The 25,395-nt window shown below is 37.4% G+C and overlaps 2 protein-coding genes across 3 annotated transcripts in view; one reads left to right on the plus strand and one right to left on the minus strand.

The window, feature by feature from the left end:
* cacnb3a (calcium channel, voltage-dependent, beta 3a) overlaps nt 1–11,789 on the minus strand; it is a 47,106-nt gene extending 35,317 nt beyond the window's left edge. Inside the window, exons 1-2 of one of the 2 annotated variants that reach the window (XM_028045552.1) lie at nt 11,402–11,788; nt 9,324–9,416 (exon numbers count right to left, since the gene is read on the minus strand). In XM_028045552.1, coding sequence (XP_027901353.1) covers nt 9,324–9,416; nt 11,402–11,482 — 174 coding nt within the window. In that variant the 5' untranslated portion in view covers nt 11,483–11,788. Of the gene's footprint in view, nt 1–9,323; nt 9,417–11,401 lie in introns of both variants that reach the window. The other variant, XM_028045638.1, reaches the window with a different exon arrangement.
* Nucleotides 11,790–18,839: 7,050 nt separating this feature from the next.
* LOC114140049 (adenylate cyclase type 6-like) overlaps nt 18,840–25,395 on the plus strand; it is a 51,298-nt gene continuing 44,742 nt past the window's right edge. The window contains exons 1-2 of the mRNA XM_028009892.1: nt 18,840–19,058; nt 24,668–24,914. Coding sequence (XP_027865693.1) covers nt 24,895–24,914 — 20 coding nt within the window. The 5' untranslated portion in view covers nt 18,840–19,058; nt 24,668–24,894. The remainder of the gene's footprint in view (nt 19,059–24,667; nt 24,915–25,395) is intronic.

Consider the following 25,395-nt stretch of genomic DNA (forward strand, 5'->3'; position numbering starts at 1 on the left):
ATTAACGTATTTAAAAAAGGAAGTGAATTGCTTTTTTCCATCTTTTAACATATTTCTAATATTTGATTTAAGAAAAAGGTGTCAAAATAATCGATAACTAAAATTATTGTTAGCTGCAGCCCTACACACCTGAACAGTGTGGTACTATATTCACTGGGAGTAAAGGCTCAGTGCTGGTCATCCATCTTGCCAACATGGATCCTCTAGAGGTCCAATTAACCAACATCTGCAAAGAAGTTCCCAAACAAAAACCAGAACCACCAACAACCTTCGCGTGGAACCCAAAACGAAGCGTTATTGACAGCAGCTCTGCGAGCGAACACCTCTCCTCATTTCTTTTTTTTTTTGGTCTGGCATCTATGTTAGATAACTAGATGTGATTTCTAGCACTCTGCGAGGCACCACTGCACCAGAGCCGGAGCAGCGCTGACAGAGAGGAAAGGAGGGTGAGCAGGAGAACGGAGAGGGAGAGAAAGATAAGAGCAACGTATAAAGATACACCGAGAGGACGGGAGGGCTCGAGTAACGGGAGAGAAGAGGGGCTAGATGGAAGAAGAGCGGAGGAAACCTCCAGGGAAAGCATGAGATGCGAAAGGACAAACAAGAAAATGAAAATATGAGACGGAGATATGAGGAAAAGTTGCATACCTGGCTGATTAGGAGCACGGCACTAGAGCCTGATGAAGACATGAATGTGAAATTTCTGACTGTAGCGGCGTCCCTGTCTTCACTGGGAACGTTCACAAACCCTCACAGACATGAAAGCAGAATAAATGTGGCAGTGGGCGCAGAGTAGAGGCGTTACATTTAAGGTTTTTTACAGAACAGGAGGTGATTGCTGCTTGGAGATGACAAAGGAAACCTCTCCAGCCTGCTCTTTGGCCTCCTGGCCACTTGTTTAATGCAAACACACTAAAAAACGCTTTACCATAGTAGCAGGACATGAAAACTTGGCCTATCTAGGAGAAGCTTCACTGCATTGCAGACTGTAACAACAAAAGCAACATCTTCATTTTTGTTTTTTATTTTTATTTTTTAGGATGTCTTGTTTTATTCCTGCTAACATCTCTGTCTGCAGGCTAAATTTAACTCTGCTCCTTCCTCCTCTGCCTCTGTGATTATTCTTCACGCGCTGCAACACTGATGTCCCCCACTCTGCAGGGTGGGGGCCAAGTGAGAAAAAAAAAAGTGTGTCACCCAGCTAGTTGGGCCCAGAGAGGGCAAAATCATCCAGCAGTCCAGCCAGCGGCTCCTCAACAAAGGAGTTCAACGCTAAATACATTAGGGTTTTTACAGAAATCTTAGTTTATTCTCTTTATCTCGTTAAAATTACAGTGTTTACACAAACAGCTGAAAAAAATCACTTAACAGAGTTCAGAGAGACAATGAGAGCGAACCCAGTTAGCTGTTTGCTTAAGTTTTATTCTTAATCAACAGCAGGTCTTAAGGTTGCTCTAAAAACCGACTCTGGATCGTCGGCTTACTGCTGACAGATTTCAGTTTGTGGCTGAATCATCTGGTCATACCAAAGCCATGTATGGTGTTACACAGGGTTCTGTATTTGGAGTTATTCTGTTACTTCACTGCAAAAACACAAAATATTACCAAGTATTTTTTGGTCCAGTTTCTGGTGCAAATATCTCAGTACACTTGAAATAAGACAAAACTAACTTAAAAGAGACTTTTCAGCAAGAAATAAGTGAATAAGTCAAGACATGATGACATAATGTGGCTCAAATGTCTTTGTTTCACTGGCTGATTATTTCTTTTTCATTAATATTAGAAAATTATTCATTAAAAGAAGCTCCTATTTGTTGATGAAAAGTTCCTTGGTAGTTAGTTTTGTCTTATTTCAAGTGTAGCAACGCATTTGCACTGAAACTAGGCCACAAATACTTTTGTGATTTTGCAGTGTCTGTATGCATTTCCCCAGATAAATACTAGAAAACATGTACAGGTAAAGCTCCAATTAGGGCTGGACGTTTTCCCATACCATTTGTCTTGATATTCTTATCATCATAAGAATTATGATTTATTGCTGTCACACTAAATTCAAATTAATCACGTTTAAAACCCCACCAAACTGTCCTTATTGTCAGGATTGATACTTTTAGTCATTTCTACACTGTCAGTTCAATGAGAGCATAAATAAATACCAATAAACCCAAAAATAAATGAAGTACATTACAAATGGGAATGTTTTTCAAGAGCATTTTTTGTGTTTGTGGGGCTAAAATTGCTGTGACACACAGTCACAGTCATCATTCACTTACCTAAAAAAGAAGTAACAAATAGATCTTATCATCGCATTTATCGTTATCACAAACGTACCACAAAATATCCTGATGAAACTTTAACTCCAGCCCTAGTTTCACTGTTTTGATGATTTGTCTGTAAACCAAGAGGAAACAAATCTGCTTATGAAGCTATGAGCTTTTCTTAGATATTTACTTTTACCTTTATGAACAAAACAGCTTGATAAATTTGACTGCCAGCCAATAATAAAGAAGAGAAGAGCACAGCAAATAATGTTTCCCTGAATTTCTCCTCTTGTGAGACAACAAAAGCAATTTCTACATCTTCAATAAGTTATTTTAACTTATGTTTTACAATAATAACTGAAAAACAGATTACATTTCTAATAAAAAAATAACAATTCTTATTTTAAAATGTCTTCCCTCCAACTTTCTGAACTTTCTGAAATCCCCCAGTTGCATAAGTAAGAGCATCTTTCCATCCTCATTCAACTTCAGCTGAACTGTCTTAGAGCAGCAAAAATCTACATTTTTTCACCAAGTAGTTTCTGCATAAATCTGCTGTGGTATGTTGGCTCCGAAAGAATTATTTAGTCCTTATTTATTCAAAATGTAAACTATCCTTAGATCTAAGCGACGGTGGACGTGACTGACTGGTGAAATGTACAAGACGTATTCCTGTCTGTAAAACATTTCATACAATTTTATGTAAGGATTTTTAAAAAAAACCCTCAATATTTATTCACTGTATTGAGGGAATTTTAGATCTTGGTCCCCAGTAACAGTGCCTAAGTGATGCTTTTTAAGCAATAATATATAAAAATGAATGCTTTTTAAAGAATAAATAGCATTCCACCAATTTCTGTCTTCATTTCTGAACCTGCAGCATTTACTATTTATTCTCCAGCAAATCTACATTCCTATGTGTTTTCTGGAAATGCTCAGAAAGACCTGTTTATACAGTAAATATGCTCTACTGGTACAAAATGCAACACAAATATCACAACAGTGACCCAATAAAGATATTACTTCATCAGTGCAGACGCAGCATCTGCACCGACAAAGGTTCACTCACCTCAGCATGCAAGATGTTCACACTCAGCTCAGAAGTCTGGTCAATTTTTTTGTTTGAATGAATAATATTTTTGTTATAGTTTCAACCAATAACATTTGAACCACTTGGGAAGCTGTAGAGAGCATTTAACTTCATTGAACGTTAACCAAGGCATCAGAAAACAATAATGTTTTTGTTCTTTTCTCTAGTTTTTTAAAGTAAAACTTCCACAAATAGTAAAATACGGATGTAAATAAATACTATACCAGATCATCCGCCAGGTTTGTTCCAGTATGTTGTAGCAAGAAGGACAATATTTCTGTATTATTTTGAACACTATGCCATTTTTAAATTAATTTTAATTTAATTTCCATTTGGGATTAATACAGTATTTTTGAATTTGAATTTTGTCACCGTTTCTGCTGGACAGTTTTGTTTTCTATTGAAACACAGCATTCATGACTCTCACATTACAATCAAACTTTTGGGATTTTATATAATTAAACCAAAAACAAAGTAGCACATACGATTGTGGTGGAAAGAAAGTGATGCGTGGTTTAAAAAAAAAATGTTTTAGATTGCATCAGATTTGGATGCCTGAATCTGAAATCTTTGCTTATTTCTCTTTGCAAGCTCCCTCAAACTGTCAGATTAAATAGAGAGTATCTTTAAATAGCAATGTTAGATTCTTGCCACAGATTCTCATTTGGATTTAGTCTGGACTTTGACTAGGCCACTTAAACAAATGAATATGTTTTGATCTGTAGGTTAATTTCCAGCTGGAATGCTAGCAAGCTTTTTTTTTCTGGAACCTTCCTGTATTTATCTCTATCCATTGTCCTGTAACTGTGACCAGCTTCCCTGTCCTCATCCGCACAGCATTATGCTGCCATCACATTCCAATGTGTGGATTAGTTTTCTGAAGCTCTGCTGTGCCCTTAACATTTTCAGATGATGAAGGCAGCTGATTGCGTGAGTTATTATTAATTTAGGAGTGCCAGAGTAAAGGAGGCTGAATACAAATACATGCCACGCTTTTCGGATTTTTATTCAGAAAACAATTGTTGTTAATTTGTCAAAATCAAAAATCAGACTTAAAAACCACAGTAAGAAACACAAACGCTCAAACATCTGCTGCATGATCAAATGACTTAAAAGCTACAAAATTAGCCTCTATTTCTGCAGACTGGTCAAAATCAAGTGAAACAACCACAATCAGGTTTGTAACCCCCAAAATCCCAAACCAAACATTCATCCCCCCCCAAAAAATTAGCCATCAGCTTCTGTGTTAACAATCCACTGGACTCAAAAGCACCATGCAATAAATCATTCTGTTAATATCAGCCGCGCTGTATGTAAAATCGATCAACCAAAGGCTGCAAGAGCCTGTGCAGAGCGCATGCAGCCGGACTGCAACCAGAAAGTAAAACAGGTGCAGGGAAGGAGGAAACAAAAGCCCCGCTGAAGGAGGGGAGGGAGACCAGGTGATGGAAGACAACACGGGAATCTTTGACAGGAATACTTCATACTTACTCAGCTAATGATGATGCTGCTGCTGCTGCCGGTCCCTCCCTCTCTATACACTACCTGCTGGATGCAGACGGACTGCGCTGTGTCCCGTTCCCTAAAAAGGGACGACCTGCACTGGTGTTGCAGGAACTGGCAACACCTTCTTTTCTATTCTTACCCCACATCCTCACATCACAACACAACAACCAACGCAGCATTTGCGTCACTTGATAAAACCCACCTCCTCAAATTTACATCACTCTCATTTATTATTCCGTGATTCCGAGTGAACGTGCGGCGGCCGAGAGTAGAATCGGGTGAAACTGCTCTTGCTATCGATGCCTCCCTTAAGATTTCTCCTCCTGCTCATGTCCTACATCTAACACATGTATCCATACAGTATCCTGCTGCAGAAATGAGTCATACTCCGCTGCTCCTCCATAGTCACACCCCACCCCTATCACAAGCAAGAAACTATCTGCTCTGTGTGTGAATGTTACTCTCTCTGTGTGAAAGCCTTTGTCAGTGGGAGCAGAAGGTGGTGGTGTGTGTGTGCGGGTGTGTGTGTGGAGGTAAGAGAATGATTGGGAAGACACTGGAGGAGCTTGTCTGAACACTGAACCCACACATCAGCATCACATCGGCCTTCACCATGAATATTTGAAGCTGTACGACATTCCCTGGAAATCTGGAGGTTTTCATTAAGCTCCCACTCAAATCGGGATAACTAATGTCTCTGCTGAAGGAAACGCCCGCTCAGCACTTTTCCTATTCTGCTTCACTCTTACACTGCTCCACATTACCTATAACATATAACAATAACAATATTAATAATAGCACTGCCTTATATGAAACTGATGTATTTTTTTAATCAATCAATCAAATTTTATTTGTACAGCACATTTTATCAGCGTGGCATTTCAAAGTCCTTTACATCATTAGAAACACAAAAACACAAAGTCATGCAACATAGAATCAACAATCAAAACATTACATTAAATCAAGTGCCATCATTCAACTCGGAACTGATTTCGTTTCAAATACAACTCTAAACAGGTTGGTTTTTAGTTGTGATTTAAAGGAAGTCAGTGTTTCAGCTGTTTTACAGTTTTCTGGAAGTTTGCTCCAGATTTGTGGTGCATAGAAGCAGAATGCTGCTTCTCCTCGTTTAAACGTTTCTTACATTCTCAGAAGAAAATGTGAGCATTTTGAATCTTAAGGCAGGTGTTAGTGCATCATAAAGTCAAACGTTCTTGCAAACCAAGACTAGTAACTTTTAAAAAAGCCATTATTAAAAAAGTGTTAGTTATTCTTTACCTGATCAACATAATCTAAGGAAGCAATATCTAAGTAAAACAAAGTAGTCCAATTTTTGTTTTAAAGGAAAGCAATATAAATGTTGAGGCAAAACCTGAAAACGAGTTGTGCCTCATTAAAAGAAATATATTGTTTGGATGGACACTTGTAAATAATTTTGAATAAAATTAGCAAATTAAAAAATAAAAAAGAAATATACTGAGTTTGCACATTCAAAATTGAGTCTGTATTTGGTCATGATTAATTAATTTAAATGCAGATTTGGATTCATTAAAGTCAAAATAAATGTGGTCAGACTTACTGAAGGAAATACAAAAACAGTGTTTACTAAAAGAACGATATTTTCTGTTGTGCCTAACTTTTTTTAATCTCTTATATTTCTGTCCCAGTTAAAATAAAATAGTCACCATGTCTATAAATCATCTTTGCTGGGGGACAAATTTGTCCTCTTCTTGAATTGCAGTTGGGGGCCATAGAAAATCAACACTGAGGCCACAAACAGCCTCCGGGCCGCACTTTGGAAAACCCTGCGTTAACGGGTACCACTTCATAACGATTCTGGATGTCATGAAAAACTTTCAAATGAACATAAATTTCTTAACAAGCCGATGCGGATCCTTCTTGTAATCTCTTACTGTGGATTTGTGAACAATTCTCCAGGCTTTCTGAACACATTTCCAAGTTTTATTTGAAATATGAAACTGCTTTTTCAGTCCTGTTGTGTTCCTACACACAAGAGCATAATGTGATGTGATCTTAAAAATGAGCAAAATGAGACGTTTCAGGGCTTAAAAAACTCTTCACACAGTGTCTGAAAGTCATGTTTGTGTAAAACGAGAAAAAAAGGCCTGAATAAAACCATCACTTAGAAATGGGCTCTCTGGGACTGGACTGATTCATCGAACATGGGTTTAATATTTAACTGAACAGAACTTGGATTAAGCATTAAACCAGGACAAAAGCATGTGAAATACCGAATATATTTTATGTTTCTTTTGATTGTATCTGGGTCATGTGGTGTTTTTTTCCCTATCTTTCAGGTTCATAAACTAAAATTGGGGATAGATAAACCGGATGAAGTTGGATAGAATGAGCAGGGTGGAGCAGCTCCTTCTATGCTTCTATAGATCTGGTGGTGGAGACATTGATGGCAGATTGTGTCAACAAATCTGTTCCTCCATACACACACCCTCCGAGAGTAAGAAATTCACAACACAACAGTTTATGAATGTTTCAGACCAACTAAACAGCTGAATTCACCAAACTTTTGTGGACAAAGGCGGCAGATTGAATACACAAACAACATTTCAAAGATTGGAATATATTTTATGATATAAACTTGTAATAAAACTCTTGACAAATTATCTCTGACGTGTCTGTTGTGTTCCACCAAACTTGACACAGTTAAATTCTGCTTATATTTTTATTTTATTTCATAGAGATTTTAGAGTAAATGGGACTGAATATATTTGTACATCGTACTTTTCACAGTTTTATTTGTTAAACATTTTTCTTTCATCTCAAAATTATGCACTGCTTTGTTTTTGTAAATAGAATGAACTTTAGTGGAATAAACAAAGGTTTCTGGTTTTAATGTGAAAAAATTTGTTTTTATTAAGACAGCATTGAAGAATATAAGAAAATATTTTAAATGTTTTGACTGCAAGGACTAAAACAACAATATATATTTTTAGAAGATACCAATGAGAACATACTGTAATTCCTAGTTGTCTCTACATTCAGAGATTTTCAACAGCACTACTGCTGGGAATTTTTAAATAGTTAGGATCATTGCTAGGAAAAAACAAGGGCCCTGGTCTGAAAAAGGACCGAAGTTTGACAGAAATGAGCTGCGACTGAAGGAAGAAGTTAAAAGAAACTAAATGCAACAGATCACTTTTTGAGTAAATTGCTTGTTAAGTCTCAATAGACCAAGAAAAGTAAAACAAAAAGAATATTTGAGCTTCCAATACTCATTCAGAGTCTAGTTTTCTTATTAAAATGCCCTCTGGCAGAAGACTATTTCCTGCATTAGCCACTAGTTTCTTTTACTGAATGCAACTTGTCCTCTTTCACACATTGAGGAAAGTAGGCTGTGATGATTTAGGTTGCACTTTGTCTGCACAGCCCCCTATTAAATGACTGGACTCCAATATCAAATCTTTGATGGACTCTAAAAGCAGTTTAATTTGTTTAAAAAGGTCAGATTAAGTTAAATGCTTCTTCTAATCCTGGAGTGTCAAACTCATTTTTGTATTGGGCCAAATCAAAATCATGAATGCTCTTAATGGGCGGGTAGAGCCGAATGTATCGATAAAACCTGTTAAAATATCAATGAATTCTTAAAATTAAATATTATTGAACATCTTTTCAGGCCCTCCAGGATTTTGTGACTCTTTTAATGATTTTTTGCTATAAAAATCAAACAAATTTGGAAATATTTACAATATTTGTGGTTATTTATAACGGTAAATGTGATTTTTATTACTCGTTGTGTAGATCATGGACTATAATCTGATATCAAATAAGATTGAGGCAGCTGTTTAGTACAAGTAAGAAAGTTTTGACAATTTTTGAGAAAAATCTGCAGTAAACTTAAAATTAGCGCAAAAAAAGTGCCGAGGTTTATTGATTTCTTGTGAATTTCCACATTTCTCTAGAAACTGGGGGGGACTGATTGTTACAATTTGGCAGTAAACAGATAAAAATTGCATTAATTTGAGTGATAATATAATATTTAAGCTCACTTAGAGTTTAGTCTAGAATCTATAGGGCCACATAAAAAGCTGCAATGGGCCGGACACGCATTCTAAAGCGAGATGTGAACAAATATTTCTTCCAAAGCAACTTGTCACAACAGTTTCAACCTGAATATTATTTTAATCACAGCAGAAATCTTAAATAACACAAAAGCACCAAATTAGTTTTCTAAAAGTGTCTGACCTGAAATTACTAATTAAAAATTTCTGGGCTGCGTTGGGATTTCAGAGCAACATTCCTCCATTGTCAAGCTTTTTGCTGCCCTCTACTGGACACAAACAACATCTGCAACAGCAGACATTTCAAATCCAGACCATTAAAACTCAATGCTGTTACATTAGAAATAAAAAATAGGCATAAACACATACTACTGGTTTTATTAGAAAAAGTTTCTTCACTCTGCTGTTAATAATTCAGGAAACTTTTACCTGTCGTTTGATGAAGCTGGACGTCGTGTCTGAGGACGTGCTGCCATCTGAGCGTTTGAAGCGACTCTTACGTTTAGGCAACTTCCTGGGCAGCTGTGTAGAGAGAAAAAAAAAACTTTCAGCATATTAATCATACAAGTGTGTGTTTCATTTGAGTCATTCCTAAAAAAATAATAACCAGATTCCTTATAAAAGGACTGCACCATCGTGCTGGGAATTTATTTTATTAACAATACATTTATAATGTTTTACATAAAATAAATAGATATATCGATTGATACAATGTCTAAATTAACACTTGTGATAGACTAAAAAAGCTATAATTGTATGAAAAAAATATCCAGTTTTTTGCCAAAGTTAATTTGAAGAGATACGTAACAATACAAAAGACCATGAATGCAACAAAAAATAAAAAATACAGTTGAATGTGAAAGGATGTAAAAGCAAAATTGGCCAGAAGTTGCACAAAAGTGATAAAAAATAAGAAATAAACCAACTAATCTGCCTGAAGATTAAAAATTAAACACTGCTTACATTTTTCATAGGATACTGAAAATTACACAATTTAATTGAATCCTATCATTTCTACAACTTGTGCATTGCATTCAAAATAGAATTGTGTCAATGAATTACAATATTTTTTGGTCTGAATTACTCTAAAATACCAAAATGACAAAACTTTAGTTGAATATTACCAGAAGAACCATTAATTCTAAAGTTTAAAATAAGAAACAATATTTTTAAAAATGCTGTCCCAACATATAAGCAAAATAATCCTTTTCCTTCTACAGACTCTCAAAAGAAACAGACTAATAATATAATTTCCCTCAGGGCCGGTCCAAGCCTTTTTTTGGGGCCCTAAGCAGATTTTTATTTGGGCCCCCCAAGCCAACAACCAGATGCTTCATCATTCCTAACACACCTGCTATCATTAGCATCTTTTGTGATTAGCTGACATCATACCAATATTTTGTGGTATTTAAGTGTGTCATTTTATTTTAATTAGCTGAAAGCAACATCAGCTGATAAACACTAAATTAAACAAGTTTAATATCTTATATTTTCCCAAAAGTGGCAACAGCGGGAAGAAATTAACCTATTCTTTGTCTAAACTATAAAAATAACATGAAAATTGCTGTAATTTTAAATATATATTTAAATTACATCATGCTAGCTTGGTGCTCTGGGGCCCCCTGGTGGTGGGGGAACCTTTAAGCAGCCATTGAACTCCGATATGCCTCAGCTGGCTCTTATTTAATCATTTCTACTACACCTTTGTATAGCTGCCGCTGCTGCATGTAGAACACAATGTGACAGTTTTCAAATAAATCAGAATGCGAAACTGAGCCCGAATGTCAGATTCTGCTCTGGGCCCCATAAAATCTTAGTCCGGCCTGAAAGGCGCTGTGACAGTCTGTAACATGCACATTTTCTTGCAGGGTTTGTGGTTATTTTGAGTCTTTCTCATCGGTTAAGTTTTAATCATGCATGTTTCCATCACTACTTCGCCTAAATGTGGTCATCAATTAATGTCAATAAAACATATTTCAGATTTTGCCGTCGCGAAGACGCAGAGGTTCTTCTCCCCACCGAGTATTACATGAAGCGCCTCTGGTTTCAGGCTACAGGTTGCAGTTGGAGCCGCGACCTGATTCAAAAAGCTGCAATCCCGTCATGTTGCTGCTGCGCTTTTCTGCGTTACTGTAGACGATGCGTGGCTAGAAACCCCCCCCCCCCCCCCCGCACAGAAATAAATAATAAAAGATCAATATAAAGGAAAGGCCTGATGTGTGAGTTTGGACCAAAAAGCAGCAGGTCTGATTATTTTTTATTTTATTTCATTTTTCAATGTGTGGGTGGATTAAAGCCTCCATGTCTGAGCCTGATGCTGTGGCTCCGGTAAAAAAATAAAATAAAATAAAATCAAATCTGCGGTTTTACTGAAAGATGAGGTGAGGACAGAAGTACAAGACTGCCAAACCACGGCGCCTCAAACGGAACAACAAGTAGCATCTGACACGGTCTCTACCAACAACCTGTCCGGAGAGGACGGAGCTGCAGTGAGTGAGTGGGTTTACCTGGAAATAATGCGACTGGGAGCCGGTTTCCACAGCAGACAGAGGGTCTACGGGCGATTTGGACATTTTGACTTGCACCATCTATTGAGAGCGCAGGGAAGCGGACGGCACACAGACATGCGTTACTGGAGGAGGAAACAAGACGCACCAAATACATCTATGTGCAGGAAGGAGAAGAAGAAGAAAAAAAAACACTGGAAGGAGGGAAGAAGCGACCCGTAACATTCATGCAAAGCCAGGGGAAAAAAACTATCTCCCTCCCTATGATAGAGTAAAAACAATCGTTACATCAGAGGGTAGAGAGACTGCAGCGAGCAGGAGAGACGTCGGAGCTAAATTAAACCTTCAACGCCGAGGCGTCAGTCCTTACAGGTCTTTCGTCGCTGAAGTTGGTGTCCGATTCGGAGCCTTTTCGCTGTTTTTTTTTTAGGACTCAGCGCCGTTTACAAGATTAGAAACATGAACTGAACGAGTCTGTAATGCTTAATTAGATCTTTTAAAAATATATTATTTGGGATTTGTAAAGCATTAACTTCATTAATAAAACTCAAAAGAGAGCAGTTTTGAAAATGTTGTGGAATTTTGTGGATTCTCTGCTTGAAACCCGGTTACGATTTAAACATGGGTTGAGTTACTCCACGATTCTGACAGATTATTTAAGCAATCTGTCATAATCTGTATTCCGAACATGCGGATCCATTTCTTACTATCGCAAATATGAACAGACTAGAGAAGACAAACATAAGTAGTAAAGAATAACATGAATTCAGTCCGAAAAGAGATGAAAAGGACCACAGCTTATTTGATTCCACCTCAAGTCAAATTTAGTTAACCCAAAACAGTTTAACTTCCTCATATTATATATGTTATTTGTGTAACGTTTTTTCTAGTTATGAAAGTATAAAAATTAAAATATGGATTTTCTGGCAGCTTGAAGGCTGTTTTGTAAAGGTTTTGCTGGAATAATCTGAATTGTCTCTTTAAAATGCTGTTTTACAGTACATTTCCATCCTTTTTTCATAATTGAGCAATACAGGAACAAACATTGATTTGAAAAATAAAGCTACTGAAGATGGCAACTTTTACCACTTTTACGTTTTCAAGCAATATCTGGACTTAATTCTGACATTAGAACCATGACAATAATACAAGGATTCTTTTTGAGTAATTTGCAATTAAGCTACTTTGATTTTGTTTGCCATTTCCCCAAAGTATGGATTGTTCAATCTTGTAAAAATGTTCGTCGATATCTGAGCTCAAGCGTCTCACCTGAACTCGAAATTGAACCCGATCGAAGGTAGAGAACGTTCCTAAAAAGTGGTGAAATGTCCCTTTACCGATGATCCAGCCGAATCGGAAGTGACGATTCTGGTGCCAACTTCAGCGTCCTCGGGTCCATACTAAGTGTTCGGTCCTGCTGGGGGGGTCCGGCTGCACAAACACAAAAAACACCAATTCATGGCAGCACAACACAGGATCACTATTTACATGTCTGTCGTACAAACCCCTTGTACAGTCGGGTTGTTTGATTTGCCTATGGAAATAAAATTTAGCCTTCAAAATGGACAAAATGTTGACTGGTTGTTTCATAATTGGTTTCTGTGTTATGTTTTTATCACGCAGAGCACTTTGAACTGCCCTGTTGCTGAAATATTCTGTACAAACAAACATGATTTGACTAGACTCAGGCGTGTTAAGTCAAGTTTATCTATATAGTATTTCAGCAAAAAAAATAAATAAAAATAAATTGCAGCCGTAGTCGAAAATTACTTTACATAACAAAAACATAAGAGAACAAAAAACATTACATTGCAGTGGAGCCATAACACCGAAAGAATATTTGTTTTATTTGATTTGAGATTTTAAACTTTTGTGGGATTATATATTTAATTTTGCATCATCTTAGTTCAGTCAAACTGCATTATACAGTCTCCATGGTAACCAGCTGTTTTAAAAATGTAGTTAATTTTCTACAAGTATTCAAATTATGCTAATCCAAGTAAATATATTAAATTCATTAAGTTGTCATTTTACACAAATGTAAATAAATTAAGTTCCATAAACTTAATTTCAACTAAATTCCTTAAAGTTGGAGCTCTACTTTCTTGGTTTTCAGTGTATGTTAGCTGATGGGTGCATGTAGTCTGTTACTGCCAACACTGTTTCAGGTTTTACTCCAGAAATACTCCGCAGCATCAGGATACAGAAGCCATAGCAGGCATCATCTGGACAGAAAGATTTATTTGAGAGAATCTCTTTTTTTTTTTAGGTTTCTATTCTCACTTACAAATATTTTGCAATCAAAAGTATTTCTGCTGTTTCCTGAACTGTTTTTGTTTCTTTCTTTCTTTGACTTGTTGATCAGACAATGAAAATCCCAAACCATCAGTCCAGAACTGAACATTATAAGGAAGCTAGATCCAATTTATATTTTTCTAAAAGCATGTTTTATGAATTCACAAACAAACATAAAGGCAGTCAAAGTGGCAAAACTAAATTCACTTGATCCTTTATCTCTAGCTTTTCTAATCACAAATAGTGAATCTAAGATTTAGTGTTTGAAATATTATAGAGGATTTTACGTCATCTTTCTGCATCACGCTCTTATCTTGGATTACTTGATACATAGTGGCCATAAAAAAGTCACAATAATGACTAGAAAATATGATCATGTGGTTTTGATGCAAAACAAAACTCATCTTTTGATACCCAGGCGTGTTTATTGACCTAAGTTTGCCTTGTCTACTGTAACCGGTTCAAATATGTTTGTTCAGAGCTTCCAGTTTTATCACCTGACAGCTTTTGTAAACAGCTCTATCGTATCTGACACTAAATGACATAATCCTTCTTAGAAACTAAACCATCAGTTAAATTTCCAAGAATTTAACTGTGACAACATTTTGTTTCTTTTTCAATGCACTTGTTATTTTTTTTTTCCATACCAGATTTTGTTGAGTAAAGATTTTATATGTTTTGGATCATCCTTCAGAGTTCTGCTCAGGTAAGAAATACGATCTGGGTTCTCTTTTTCACTGCACTGTGGAAACATGGCAGGTCAGGCAGAAAGTTGTGGAGAAATTTAAGGTAGGAGTTTGTTAAAAAACAAACTCACAAAGTTCTGGTTATCAGAAAATGACCAGACAAAAAAAGCAGCAGTAAAAGAAGGAACCAGTAACTCTGGAGAAGCTGCAAAATCCGTCCACACAACAACTTCTTCCTATGCACTCCACAAATTTAGCATCTATGCAACAACAAAAAGAAGAAAGCAATCGTTGAAAGACAATTGTATAAAACCCTGTTTGGAGTTTACCAAATGTCAGGCAGAGCAAACATGTGGAAGAGACTGTTCCAGTCAAATGAAACTAAAACAAATATTTTTTTTCCTTATGTGCATGACTCTATACTAGGTGCGGTGGAAGAAACTATTAGTGCACATTATCCTGAACTCACCATTCCCTAAGCCCATTTAAGAAAATATACAAAACTTGAAAATCTCTGTTCACAAATGCCACCCATCCAATCTGACTGAGTTTGAAGTATTTTGTAATGTCAGCCTAGAAGTGCAAAGCTAGTAGAGAGATTTGCAGCTTTAATTGCAGTGAAAGGTAGTTATTTAACTGACATAAAATCCTAATAAAACACATTAAATCTTGTGATAAAGTGGTATAAGCATGACTGCATGGCACTTTTACCTACAAAAGGCTTTCCTTGTGTCTTAGCAACTAATAAAATTTGGTGAAACACGTGAAACTCTGGTTGAGTTAACTTAGAAAACATAACTAAATAATACTGCATTGTTACATTTTTAAGTTTTCCCCTCATTAACTGCAAGAATATGACTTACATATGTACAATTTCAACATGTTTGCATTTATTTCAAACGCGATATTTCTGTCACTCAGATCGAGGCGCGACTGCGACCCCTGCTGGTTGTTCGTGTGACGCCGGTCACACCTAGAAAACAGCAGCATTTCCCTCCATCAGCTTTAAAACGGCTCCTCTAGTGATTTCTTGAAAATGTCCTGTTTTATCTGTATGAAATCTGCATGAAAAGATGTGGCGATGATTGAGAGCGCAGGCAACTGAATGCATTCATTGATATAAAGATAATTGCACTTTCCAAGAAACAATGCCTTCTTGTACTTGCACAGTCAGTTTGGTGAGTTTCCTCTAGTTAACTGATTCTCTTCCACTGGTTAGGCTGCTCTATATTCTGTTGTTAATACACATGCAATAAAATTCTCCCCAATGAGGTCAAGTGGAGTATTACGTTTCTTTTGTTGCTGTTTTTGTTAATATGATCCTCAATCTTCGATGTGCTGTCGGTAAATGCTCCATCAACACATGTATTGTAAAATATTATGAAATGCAATATCAAGAAGAAGAAGAAGAAAAAAAAAGGAAAACAATGTGATTGTAGGTACCATCTGGAGAACATGCTGGAGGTTTATGCACTTAAATATGTTGTGATGTAACAAAACAAAAAAAAGGAAGAAAAAGATAAAATATTAAATGAATAACAGCCAAAATAGCTGCTGCATGAGTTTACATCGCTAAAACACCTCCAGTCAGTGCATGTAACGTTTTTACTGCTAATGTATTCACTTTCTATTAAATAAACATTTTCAGTTTTATTCATTTATTTACATTTTTGTACATTTTTTGCTCAGTTGATTCTGTAAAATGCACAATTACTGGCAGCAGGATGCAAGCTGCCAGTAATTGTGGGATGTTTGTGGTACTGCAGCAATAAATATATTTGCAGTATCAGTACAGAAAATTATAAATGAAGAAAATAAACTGTACCAGTAAAAGTCTGTGTGCAGTAGCAACTGTCTTTTGAGTTATAGCATTTACATGCATGATTGCTTGATTTAGGTTTATATGATATTGCACTTTTATAATTAGTTTTTATAATTCTATAAAAATAGTACAAATATCAAAATATTGTTACTTTGATATTTGATAATTATGATGATAGCTGAAATGATTAATCTAAAATATTTTTGGGAAAAATTGCAATTAATCTGGTTTTAATCTGACATCTTAACAATAGATAAGACATTTAAAAAATTGCCAAAAATAGCATTTCAATATCTATTACAATTCAATAAATCTAATCCACTGGAAAATAATGATATTGTTGTACTTTTAAGCATTTTAGATATTAGATGTTTTTATTATAGGACTTGTTAAGCAGTTTCTTACATATTGCTGTTCTGTAAAATTGCAAACTGGAAGATATTACTGTATAAATATCTTATAAAACTTATAAAAAAGATTTTACAGAATACATCAGCATGTCATAAATAAATAATGCATTCACATATTCATGAGTACCATGATAAAATCGCTCATGTCGACTTTTGTTGGAGAAAAATCAGAAACTTACTTTCCAGTAAAATCAGGCCTAAATCTTCGTGAAGACGACAGAAAAGGGTCAAATTTATCACAGATTTTGTTAAAATAAAAGACATCATCTGATCACTGAATGCAAGTTTTTCCGTGTGGATCTTGCTGGAGTCTCAGCTGGGGCATCGCTGTCCGCCTCTAGAGGGAGTACCGAGTGGGAATGAGTGGTGAGAGCAGCAGCAGCAGCGCGCCTGGGCCGAACCGAGCTGCGTCAAAACAGCCGAAATCAGAGACCGACACACCGGAACTGAACGCGGTTTCATTAAAAAAAAAAAAAAAAAAAAAAAAAATTAGCAACGAAAGCAAAGCAAACGGGGTAGGAAAATTTAAAAATTGAGAAAAAGAGAAACAAACTATCAAAGGAGTGTGAACTGTGTAAATATAGTTTTAGCTACTTTTGAACGTCTTTCTTGCAGTTTTGCGTGTTTTTCTGACTGACTTCTGGCTCACATTGGTGAGATTTCATAGTGGTTACCTTTTATCTTGGTAATTGTAGTGTCATATCTTACTTTCTTTATTTTATTTTATTTTTTTCACATGTATCGGAGTAGAAAAATGTTTGTAATTTGGTTTGTACTGAAGGGATATTTTTTTAAACTTATAATAATAACACAACATCCAAGGCTAGATTGGATTTAATTATTCTTCATTTTGTGCACTTTGCGTTTGTTTAAAATAATGTATATATATATATATATTAAAGTCCTTTTGTAATATTTTTACATTGGACTCTGCCTACTTCATGTCAATTTGGGCATTTTGGGTCTTCATACTTGTAAATATGGATGAATGAATGGAAACTTCATTTTTCGGAGTCTCAATAAAACTATTAGGGTCCTGCAGAAACAAATCAAAAGTTAAACATGAACCTTTCTAACTAACTTGATATGAGTTAAAAAATAGTATTATTGACATGATGCTGGCTCCACCCCATGCGGATCAAACCTCCTACAAACAAACAGCGTTGTAATGGCAGAGGTAGTGGAATTCATTTTGAGTAATACATTTTTTGAGTCAATGTTTGCCTCATAAGCAAACAATGAAGCAAAGAGGACAGGCAAGAAAATTCTCCAACTTAGCCTAAATCAGGTCTGTAAAGTTATTTGCAGAAAATAACGAAGAAATCAACATTAAAGCCAAAGTTTTTTTTTTGGCAGGAGGAAGAATGAGAGGCACAAAATCTCACTGGATGTGAGAGTGAAAGTTGTGTTGGTCACATTTTGCACGTACAAAACGGGTGAGTAAATGCTTAAAAATTAACATTAGATTAAAAAAGTGCTTAGATGTAAATATCGCAGTTACTGCAGCACATGTTTTTATGCTGCCATTGAGCTACCATTGGGATTAAATTTACACACTACCATCACTTATTGATCTTTGATTTGACTATCCAAAAGTGCCACTATGACAAAAAATGGGATTTTACCACCAGTTACCTTTGTGCAGACGAACGAGGTAGTTTCCATCTATCAGTTTCATTCAAGTGGACATGAGGTTGCCTGCAGCCAACATTTGACTATGATTTCCTATTATTTTCTGAAAATCTCTCTGACTGCGGCGCATTAGCCATGATGAGTCCTGCAATGTTGATGGAGGTTCAGTTCCTCTCGATAAGTGGTGTGAACTTTGGGACAAATTGGGACCGCTGATTGGTGACAAACCCCCTAGAATAATTGACAGGTGGTATCAAACAGGTGGTGTTATTTCGAAAGATAATAAATGGAATATTGAGCAACATATTTGATGTGTATTGAAGATTTTAATGATGGCACTTGACAAAATGTGCTGTCTGTTTCTAGTTTTCATAATGGTTGACTATAAGATATCTTTGTGACGTTTTTAAGCACTTTGATGGCCTTGTTGCTGAAATAAACATGAGTCATAAATCATTATAAAAGTAAATAAGCACAATGGAATGAATCAGACCATGAGAGACTGTGGATGTGTTAATCACGGGTCTGAGTGTTTTATTTTGAAAAGCATTATCGGATGTGCGGCGTTTGCGTTTTCTCCGCCTTGACAGTGGTGCTTGAAGCCGAGAGGGTCAGGGGGAGGAGAGGCAAGTGAGTGTGGAGCGAGATTACGACAGGAGGAGATCCTCCACAGGGTGACCAATTTAACCGAGCCATCCTTGACCAGCCTGGCTACAAATGCTCCTCCACCCTGGCCGCGCCGACCGACCAGCGCGGAGAATCGGGTTGCCAGCTGCAGTCGTGTCCGGGAATAGAAACAGAAGATGATCACAGTGAGTCCGTTCTTGTCTTTTTATTTCCCTCTCTCTCCCTTCTCTGGAATTACACGCTGCAGGCCGAAATGAACCCCATATATGTCTTACAAACGCGCCATACGCTATTTCTCTCTGGGCCGTGTGCGCGTCCGCCACCTCTCCGCCGAGCGCTTCATTTGTGCCGGAGAGAATGACATAGCTGGCGACAGACCCTGCGAGGCCTCCGCTTTCACATTAGTGGCGGTGGCAAAAGGATTCACGGTCAGTACATGTTCTGTACTGGCGGACAGCAACAACATCTCTGCGCTTGTGTTTGCGGGGAAGGTAGAGGAGGATGAGACGCATCGCTGTGCGTTTGCGCTTCTTGGTGCAGCTGACGGCTCCGGAGGGTGTTAAAACAGGCAATTCTCTCTATGACAACTTCAAACCAAAGCGTCCCAAAATGGGTTGGAATTTTTTATTCTTTTTTTTTTTTAGAGCATGCTTGTTCCTCCATCTTCTGGCTGATGCTGAGGAATGTGCAGCATTATAATAACTTGTTTATTTCCCGTGTACTTCACGTTTTGTCGGTGCACTTAATCCTGGGAGTGCATCGCGTTGCTGCAGACTGAAGGACACTGACTGCAGCTAACACACAATGCGTGCATCTCTGACTGACAGAGGCGTGTTTGTGTCCTGACTCGGGAATGGTTTTTCTGGTCCCCGCTGTGGTTGTCACATAGGCCACGGTGTTATGTAACTGGAATCCTACGCTGTTTGAATGCGGGCCCTCTCTCTTTCTTTCTCTCTCTCTCTCTCTCTCACACACACACACACGCACACCCCCGCCAACACACACACGGCCTTGCCTATGTGTGCACGGCATCCAGACACCAGAGCCGCAGCAGATGCAGGGACTGAAAACCAGAATAAAAATTAAATTAAGCAGTTTTTAATTTCCTTGAAAGGGTTTTGCTTCTGCATCATCTGGGTGAGAAGTGACCTGGGGACAGAGGGGTGCACGCGCGAAATGAATGAGTCAGTGCGCGCTGTTTGCGGCCAGCGTCCGGTTGAAAATGTCCCCTTAGAGCAATGGTCACCCACCCACCTACCCTACCCGCCACTGCCTCTCTCGTTTTCCCACTGCTCCCCTTTAGCAGAGGGAAGGGGGGAGGGGATGGAGAGCTGAGCCAGGCACCAAGCAAGCGAATGGCAGAGACGCGACGCGAGGCTGGGCAAGTGGGTATGAGCTGGTCGACCTTGTGCGGGGGGGAGCGAGGGACGCAGACGGGGAGGTAGAGGTAGGAAGGGAGCGAAGAGGAGGGGCGGGGAGGGGAGGTACTGGTACTGGTTCCCCTTGAATCTTGTCGATCCAGCGAAAGGAGGAGGAGGGGTGCTGGACGAAAGAAAGCAAAATACGGCGAGAAGAAGTTGTTTTCTCTGCAACAAGGCAGCGAAGCTCCGTCTCTCTGCAGCCGTGGAGGATCTGGTCGACTGGTGGCCTGGGAAGGTCCACCATATGTGACCTTTTCATGATCCAATCAGAAATCCGGACAGTGCATTTCTATTATTACCCACACTGATCAGGCATGACATTATGACCACTGGCAGGTGAAGTGAACACACTGATTAGTATCTATTTATCAGGACATCAGCAGGTGAACATTTTGTTCTTAAAGTTGATGTGTTGCAGGAAAAATTGGCACCCGTAAAGATTTAAATGAATCTCAAGAACTGGATCTTGAAGACTGGTCTGCATGGTCAATATCAAATCTGTGAGAAAGAGTTTCTGAACGCAGTGTTTACTAGGTAATAAATCTGAAGTGCAATTCAGTAAAGCTTTGAATGCTGATGATACATTTGACCAGTTGACCTGGTATAAATTCAGCACACTAAGGTTTGGAGAGAGCAAGGTTTGGGGTTTCTTTTCTATTGTTATGATGGAAAGAAAGTGAAATTATGGGTTATTTGTAGCACTATGGTCATCAGAATATTACCCAGGTTGTAATTGCTTGTTACCCCAAAGTTAATATAAAGACTGAAATATAAATTGCTGAAATAGGCCAGGAAGGCAGACCCATTGGACTCGATACAACGGATGAAATGCTGTAGCTGAGATTGTCAGAGACGTTGCTGCTGATTCTTATTAAAAGATGACACAATACCGAATGCATCACAGTTTTTAAGTTTTGCATTTTTCCCAATAAATAACATTTGAAGTATGTAATGTGCCAGGTCGACGCTATGAAGCTTACCGGACGTTGCGCTGTAAACAGCCATCGTCCACTACGAAGAGAGAAGCACTGACCTGAACAAAATGTTATTTAATATTTGGGAGTGTGGCCAACACCGATTTTGTTCACTTCCTCTGCTGTTTTGTTAAAACCACAAGGAAACTACAATTCTAAAACAGGACAGAAAATTGACATCATCGTTCTCAGCTTGTCCTTGTGTTCGCTGATTGACCCGATTGAAATTAAACCGGAGGAATCCCAGTGAATGGGAGAAGTCCCAGATAGTGCTGTAAGAGAGATTTGAATCAAACAGAATTGCACAGAAAGGTAACTTGGACGCTGATAGTGTGAGGATTTGCACAACATCCTCCTGGGAAGCCTTGGGTCCCACCATCAGTTTGGATTTTGCTTTGACACATATCTACCAAGGCATTGTTGCAGACTATCTACATCCTTTCATGGAATGATTATCATCAATGGCTGTGGAGTCCTTTTGCAATACAGAGCAAAAATTATTTGAGAAACACAACATGTGAATGTTGACTTGCACTCCAGTTTTCCCAGATTTCCATCCAGTTGAGCATTTATGGGATGTGCTGGATAAATAGATCTCTTAGGACTGGAAAGATCTGCTGCTATTATCTTGGTGTCAGCTACGGGTGGGCATTTAACATCATTTATTGTGAAAAAATTCTATAAATTTTGGTTAATGGAAATAAATCTGACTAAAATGTTATTGTTTTGCTATTTTCTCCACAGTTTTTCCTTCAGTAAATTAAAAAAATAGGATTAAATTAAGTGTCTGTGCACAGATTAGGAATGCAAATCATGTTTTTTTAAGTAAGTGAAGTCCTGGAACAGTTTGATACGTTTTTAAGAGTAGTATTTTTGCTTGGTGCTATAGATGCTGTGCCTCTCAGTCACAGCCATAGTGTTACCTAAGAAAGACATCATAAATAGATCTTATTGTCATTTTATTTGTATCACAATTAGAGATGCACAAATCCGATATTAATATTTGTATACAAATATTATTAATATTTGTATAATATTTGTATTGAAAGATATAGATATATTATTCTATATCTAGAATAATATTGAAAATTATTCTAGATATAGAATAAGGGCAGATCTATTCAGTCTAATGCTATGCTCTGTGCTCTGAGTGATGTCATGCCTTATTTTCTAAACAATTTAAAAGGTTTGTTGCAGTTTAATTTTACATGGTTGCCCTATTGTTTTGGTCAGTTTCTTTATTGTTTATTTTACATTGGTGCTATATTCCTAACTCCACTGACTGAGCAAATTAAAGTTGTGTTGTTTCTACATGTTTGAATATACTAGCTTGTGAAGCTACTGGTACATTTAAATGTTCTGTACTGGTGCAGTTATCAAATAAATTTGTAGTTCATCACATTTATGTTTGCTTTTTAAAAGAGAAACAGATTAAGTCAATTCCGTATCAATGTGCATTTCTGTTGCACCAATCCACTTTCTTCACTTCCGATACCGTTACATGTATCTGAGGTTAATGTCTGCTTGATCAGTTGTACAAGAAATGCATGCATATCTGGGTCCATCCATCTGTCCGTCCTTACATTCCTCTTCTCGGTGATTCTCTCCACACTGCTCTGGGAAACTCGAGGCAATCATCAAGCAGAAAGTATTTATATTTCTTCCTCGGTCCTAGAGTCTCCACTTAGTGGGAATTACCTCTAAAGGGAGGCGACCACGCGCAATAACGACCAGATAGACGAAACACCTCAACTGACTCTATTTGTTACTCTTAGCTAACCTATGGATGAAAGATTTTGCTGCTTGTAATTAAAATCTTATTGTTTTGGTGGTGATCAATATCTTTTGACCATAGGTGAGAGGTTGAACATAAACGTTTAGATCAGGGGTGTGAAACAAATTTTTATTTTGGGCCACATCAAGATCATGAATGTTCTCAAAGGGCCAGAATGTATTGGTAAAACCCATGAACAAAATGTTAAAATATTAGTAAATAGTTGTGTAGTGATTTAAATTAAATGGTATTGAACATCTTTTCACCATGATCAGTACCTCCAGGATTTTGCAATTATTTTTTTGCAATCAAAATGAATGATTTTGTTGTGGTACTTTAAAAATATTTGCAAGACATTTTGTGATATTTGCGCTTGTGTATGACTTTAAATATGACTTTTTGTTACTCGCCATATCAGTCATGAACTGCAATTTGACATCCAGTAAGCCAGAGGCAGCAGTGCAGTCGCATAACCCCCATATTTTTGCAGAAAATTTCAAATACACTCACAGTTATGCATCAGAATGAAAAAAGTGTGGGGATTTGTTGAACTTTTGCAGAATTGTGAAAACTGGGAGGACTGACTGGTGTAATTTGGCGTTATCCAAATAAAAAACTGCTTTTATTTGACTGATAAAATAAAATTTAGGCTCAGAACTGTTATTTTGATGCTTCTATTTATGTGTCCCCCTGGTCTAGAGGGCCACAAAAAAGCTGCAATAGGCCAGATTTGGCCCACGGACCTTGAATTTGACACATGGTTTAGAGCTTTGGTTTCTGGTTCATCTCAACAGAGCAGACACACACATTACTGCAAACGAAGCTCTAATCCATCTACCCGTCCTTCTTGTTCTTTATCCAACACCTCAGCTTCAGAATAACCTCCAACGTGAAGTGAGATGCATATTTTTAGAATAATATCATTATAACAAATAATCCATAGTGCCAAAATCCTCTGCTGTAACCTCTGATGTGGATGAAACCCTGACATCCTGACTTTCTGAATGTTTCTATTTGTACTTTTTATTTCGGCCCACAGGCCTGCAGAGTCTGTCACTTTGAATAAAACATTATGGTTTTGACAATGTCCTGCTGTCTGGCAGCTTTTATCTGGATGTTTTTACTTGTCTGTTTATCATTGATTGAGATTATAAACAGAGCTTCGGGTAGTCCATCTGTTCTTTTTTGTCCTGGCTGACTCCAAAATGCTTTTTTTAGAGAGGTTATATCAGAGAATGGGTCATGCTGGAGTCAAAAAGGATGAACCTATGCCCACAAATAGGATCTGAAAAAATAAAACAACTCTGTAGCTTCTGCTTTGCTGCTAAAGTTTGGAGGCTGTTCTCCAATAAAACTGTCTTACAGTTTGCTACCACAAAGGTAGAAAATGCAATTTGTGGGAATTTGTGTAGTTTATGCATGACAATTAAATGAAATTTTGATTTATTTGCTATTTTAGAAATATATTGTGTATCAGGACTCAAGAGGGCTATCACCCCAAAATATCTGCTTTAATTTTCAGATCCTGATATTACCTCTTATATGTTCATTTATTGTTAAAACACGATGACATGTCTATTTATCAACTTGTCGCTCTTCTGTATGTTTGACTTTCTTCCCTCCAGAGCCAGCAGAAGCCGTGGAGATAGGCCTGGCACTCGAGTCTTATTTAAATTAGGCTCTGCTTGTTGGGTGTGGTATCACCATCTGGAGTTTGGTGTGTCAGTCGGCCCGCTGTTTACTCCCAGCCTCCGGCCGTGCAACACGCCGCCTGCAAACCTCTCCTCTCTTCGTCAAAATTTCGTCCAGGGGGATAAATGAGTGAACCGGTCGTAAGGGAAAGGGCTGGAACATGTACCAGAACCCTGACAGGTAAACAAACAGCTCCTACAGGTAGGGCTGGGCGGTAAATTGATTTTGATTGATTAATTGAATTTTTTCATTTTGAAGAATTACTTTCTAGAAAATCTGTATTGTTTTTCACCGTGGGTTTCCACAGTCAGCACTTCCAGAGCTGCCATCAATCGTGTTTTACAGCTTTTATTTACTTTCACTTTAAATTCAACTATATGGCGGATTCTTTTTATTAATTAGGAGAAATAAGTTGTAATATCACAAGAATAAAGTAGTCCAGCATGAAAAATGACAAAAAATTACATGAGAATCATTGAGCATCTTGTGAAACAATACATTGGTTTAAGTTTTACACTTAGTAGTTAAAACTATTAACTAGAAATAGTTAATCTTTTAACACTTCAGGATGAAATTATTATTACTAGCATTACTAGTCATATTTAACAATATTAAAAAATTTAAAGGACATATATTTTTAGTATAAACAATGTAGGTTTCT

Source organism: Xiphophorus couchianus, chromosome 1 (genome assembly GCF_001444195.1).
Source record: "Xiphophorus couchianus chromosome 1, X_couchianus-1.0, whole genome shotgun sequence".
In the NCBI taxonomy this organism is placed as follows: domain Eukaryota; kingdom Metazoa; phylum Chordata; class Actinopteri; order Cyprinodontiformes; family Poeciliidae; genus Xiphophorus; species Xiphophorus couchianus.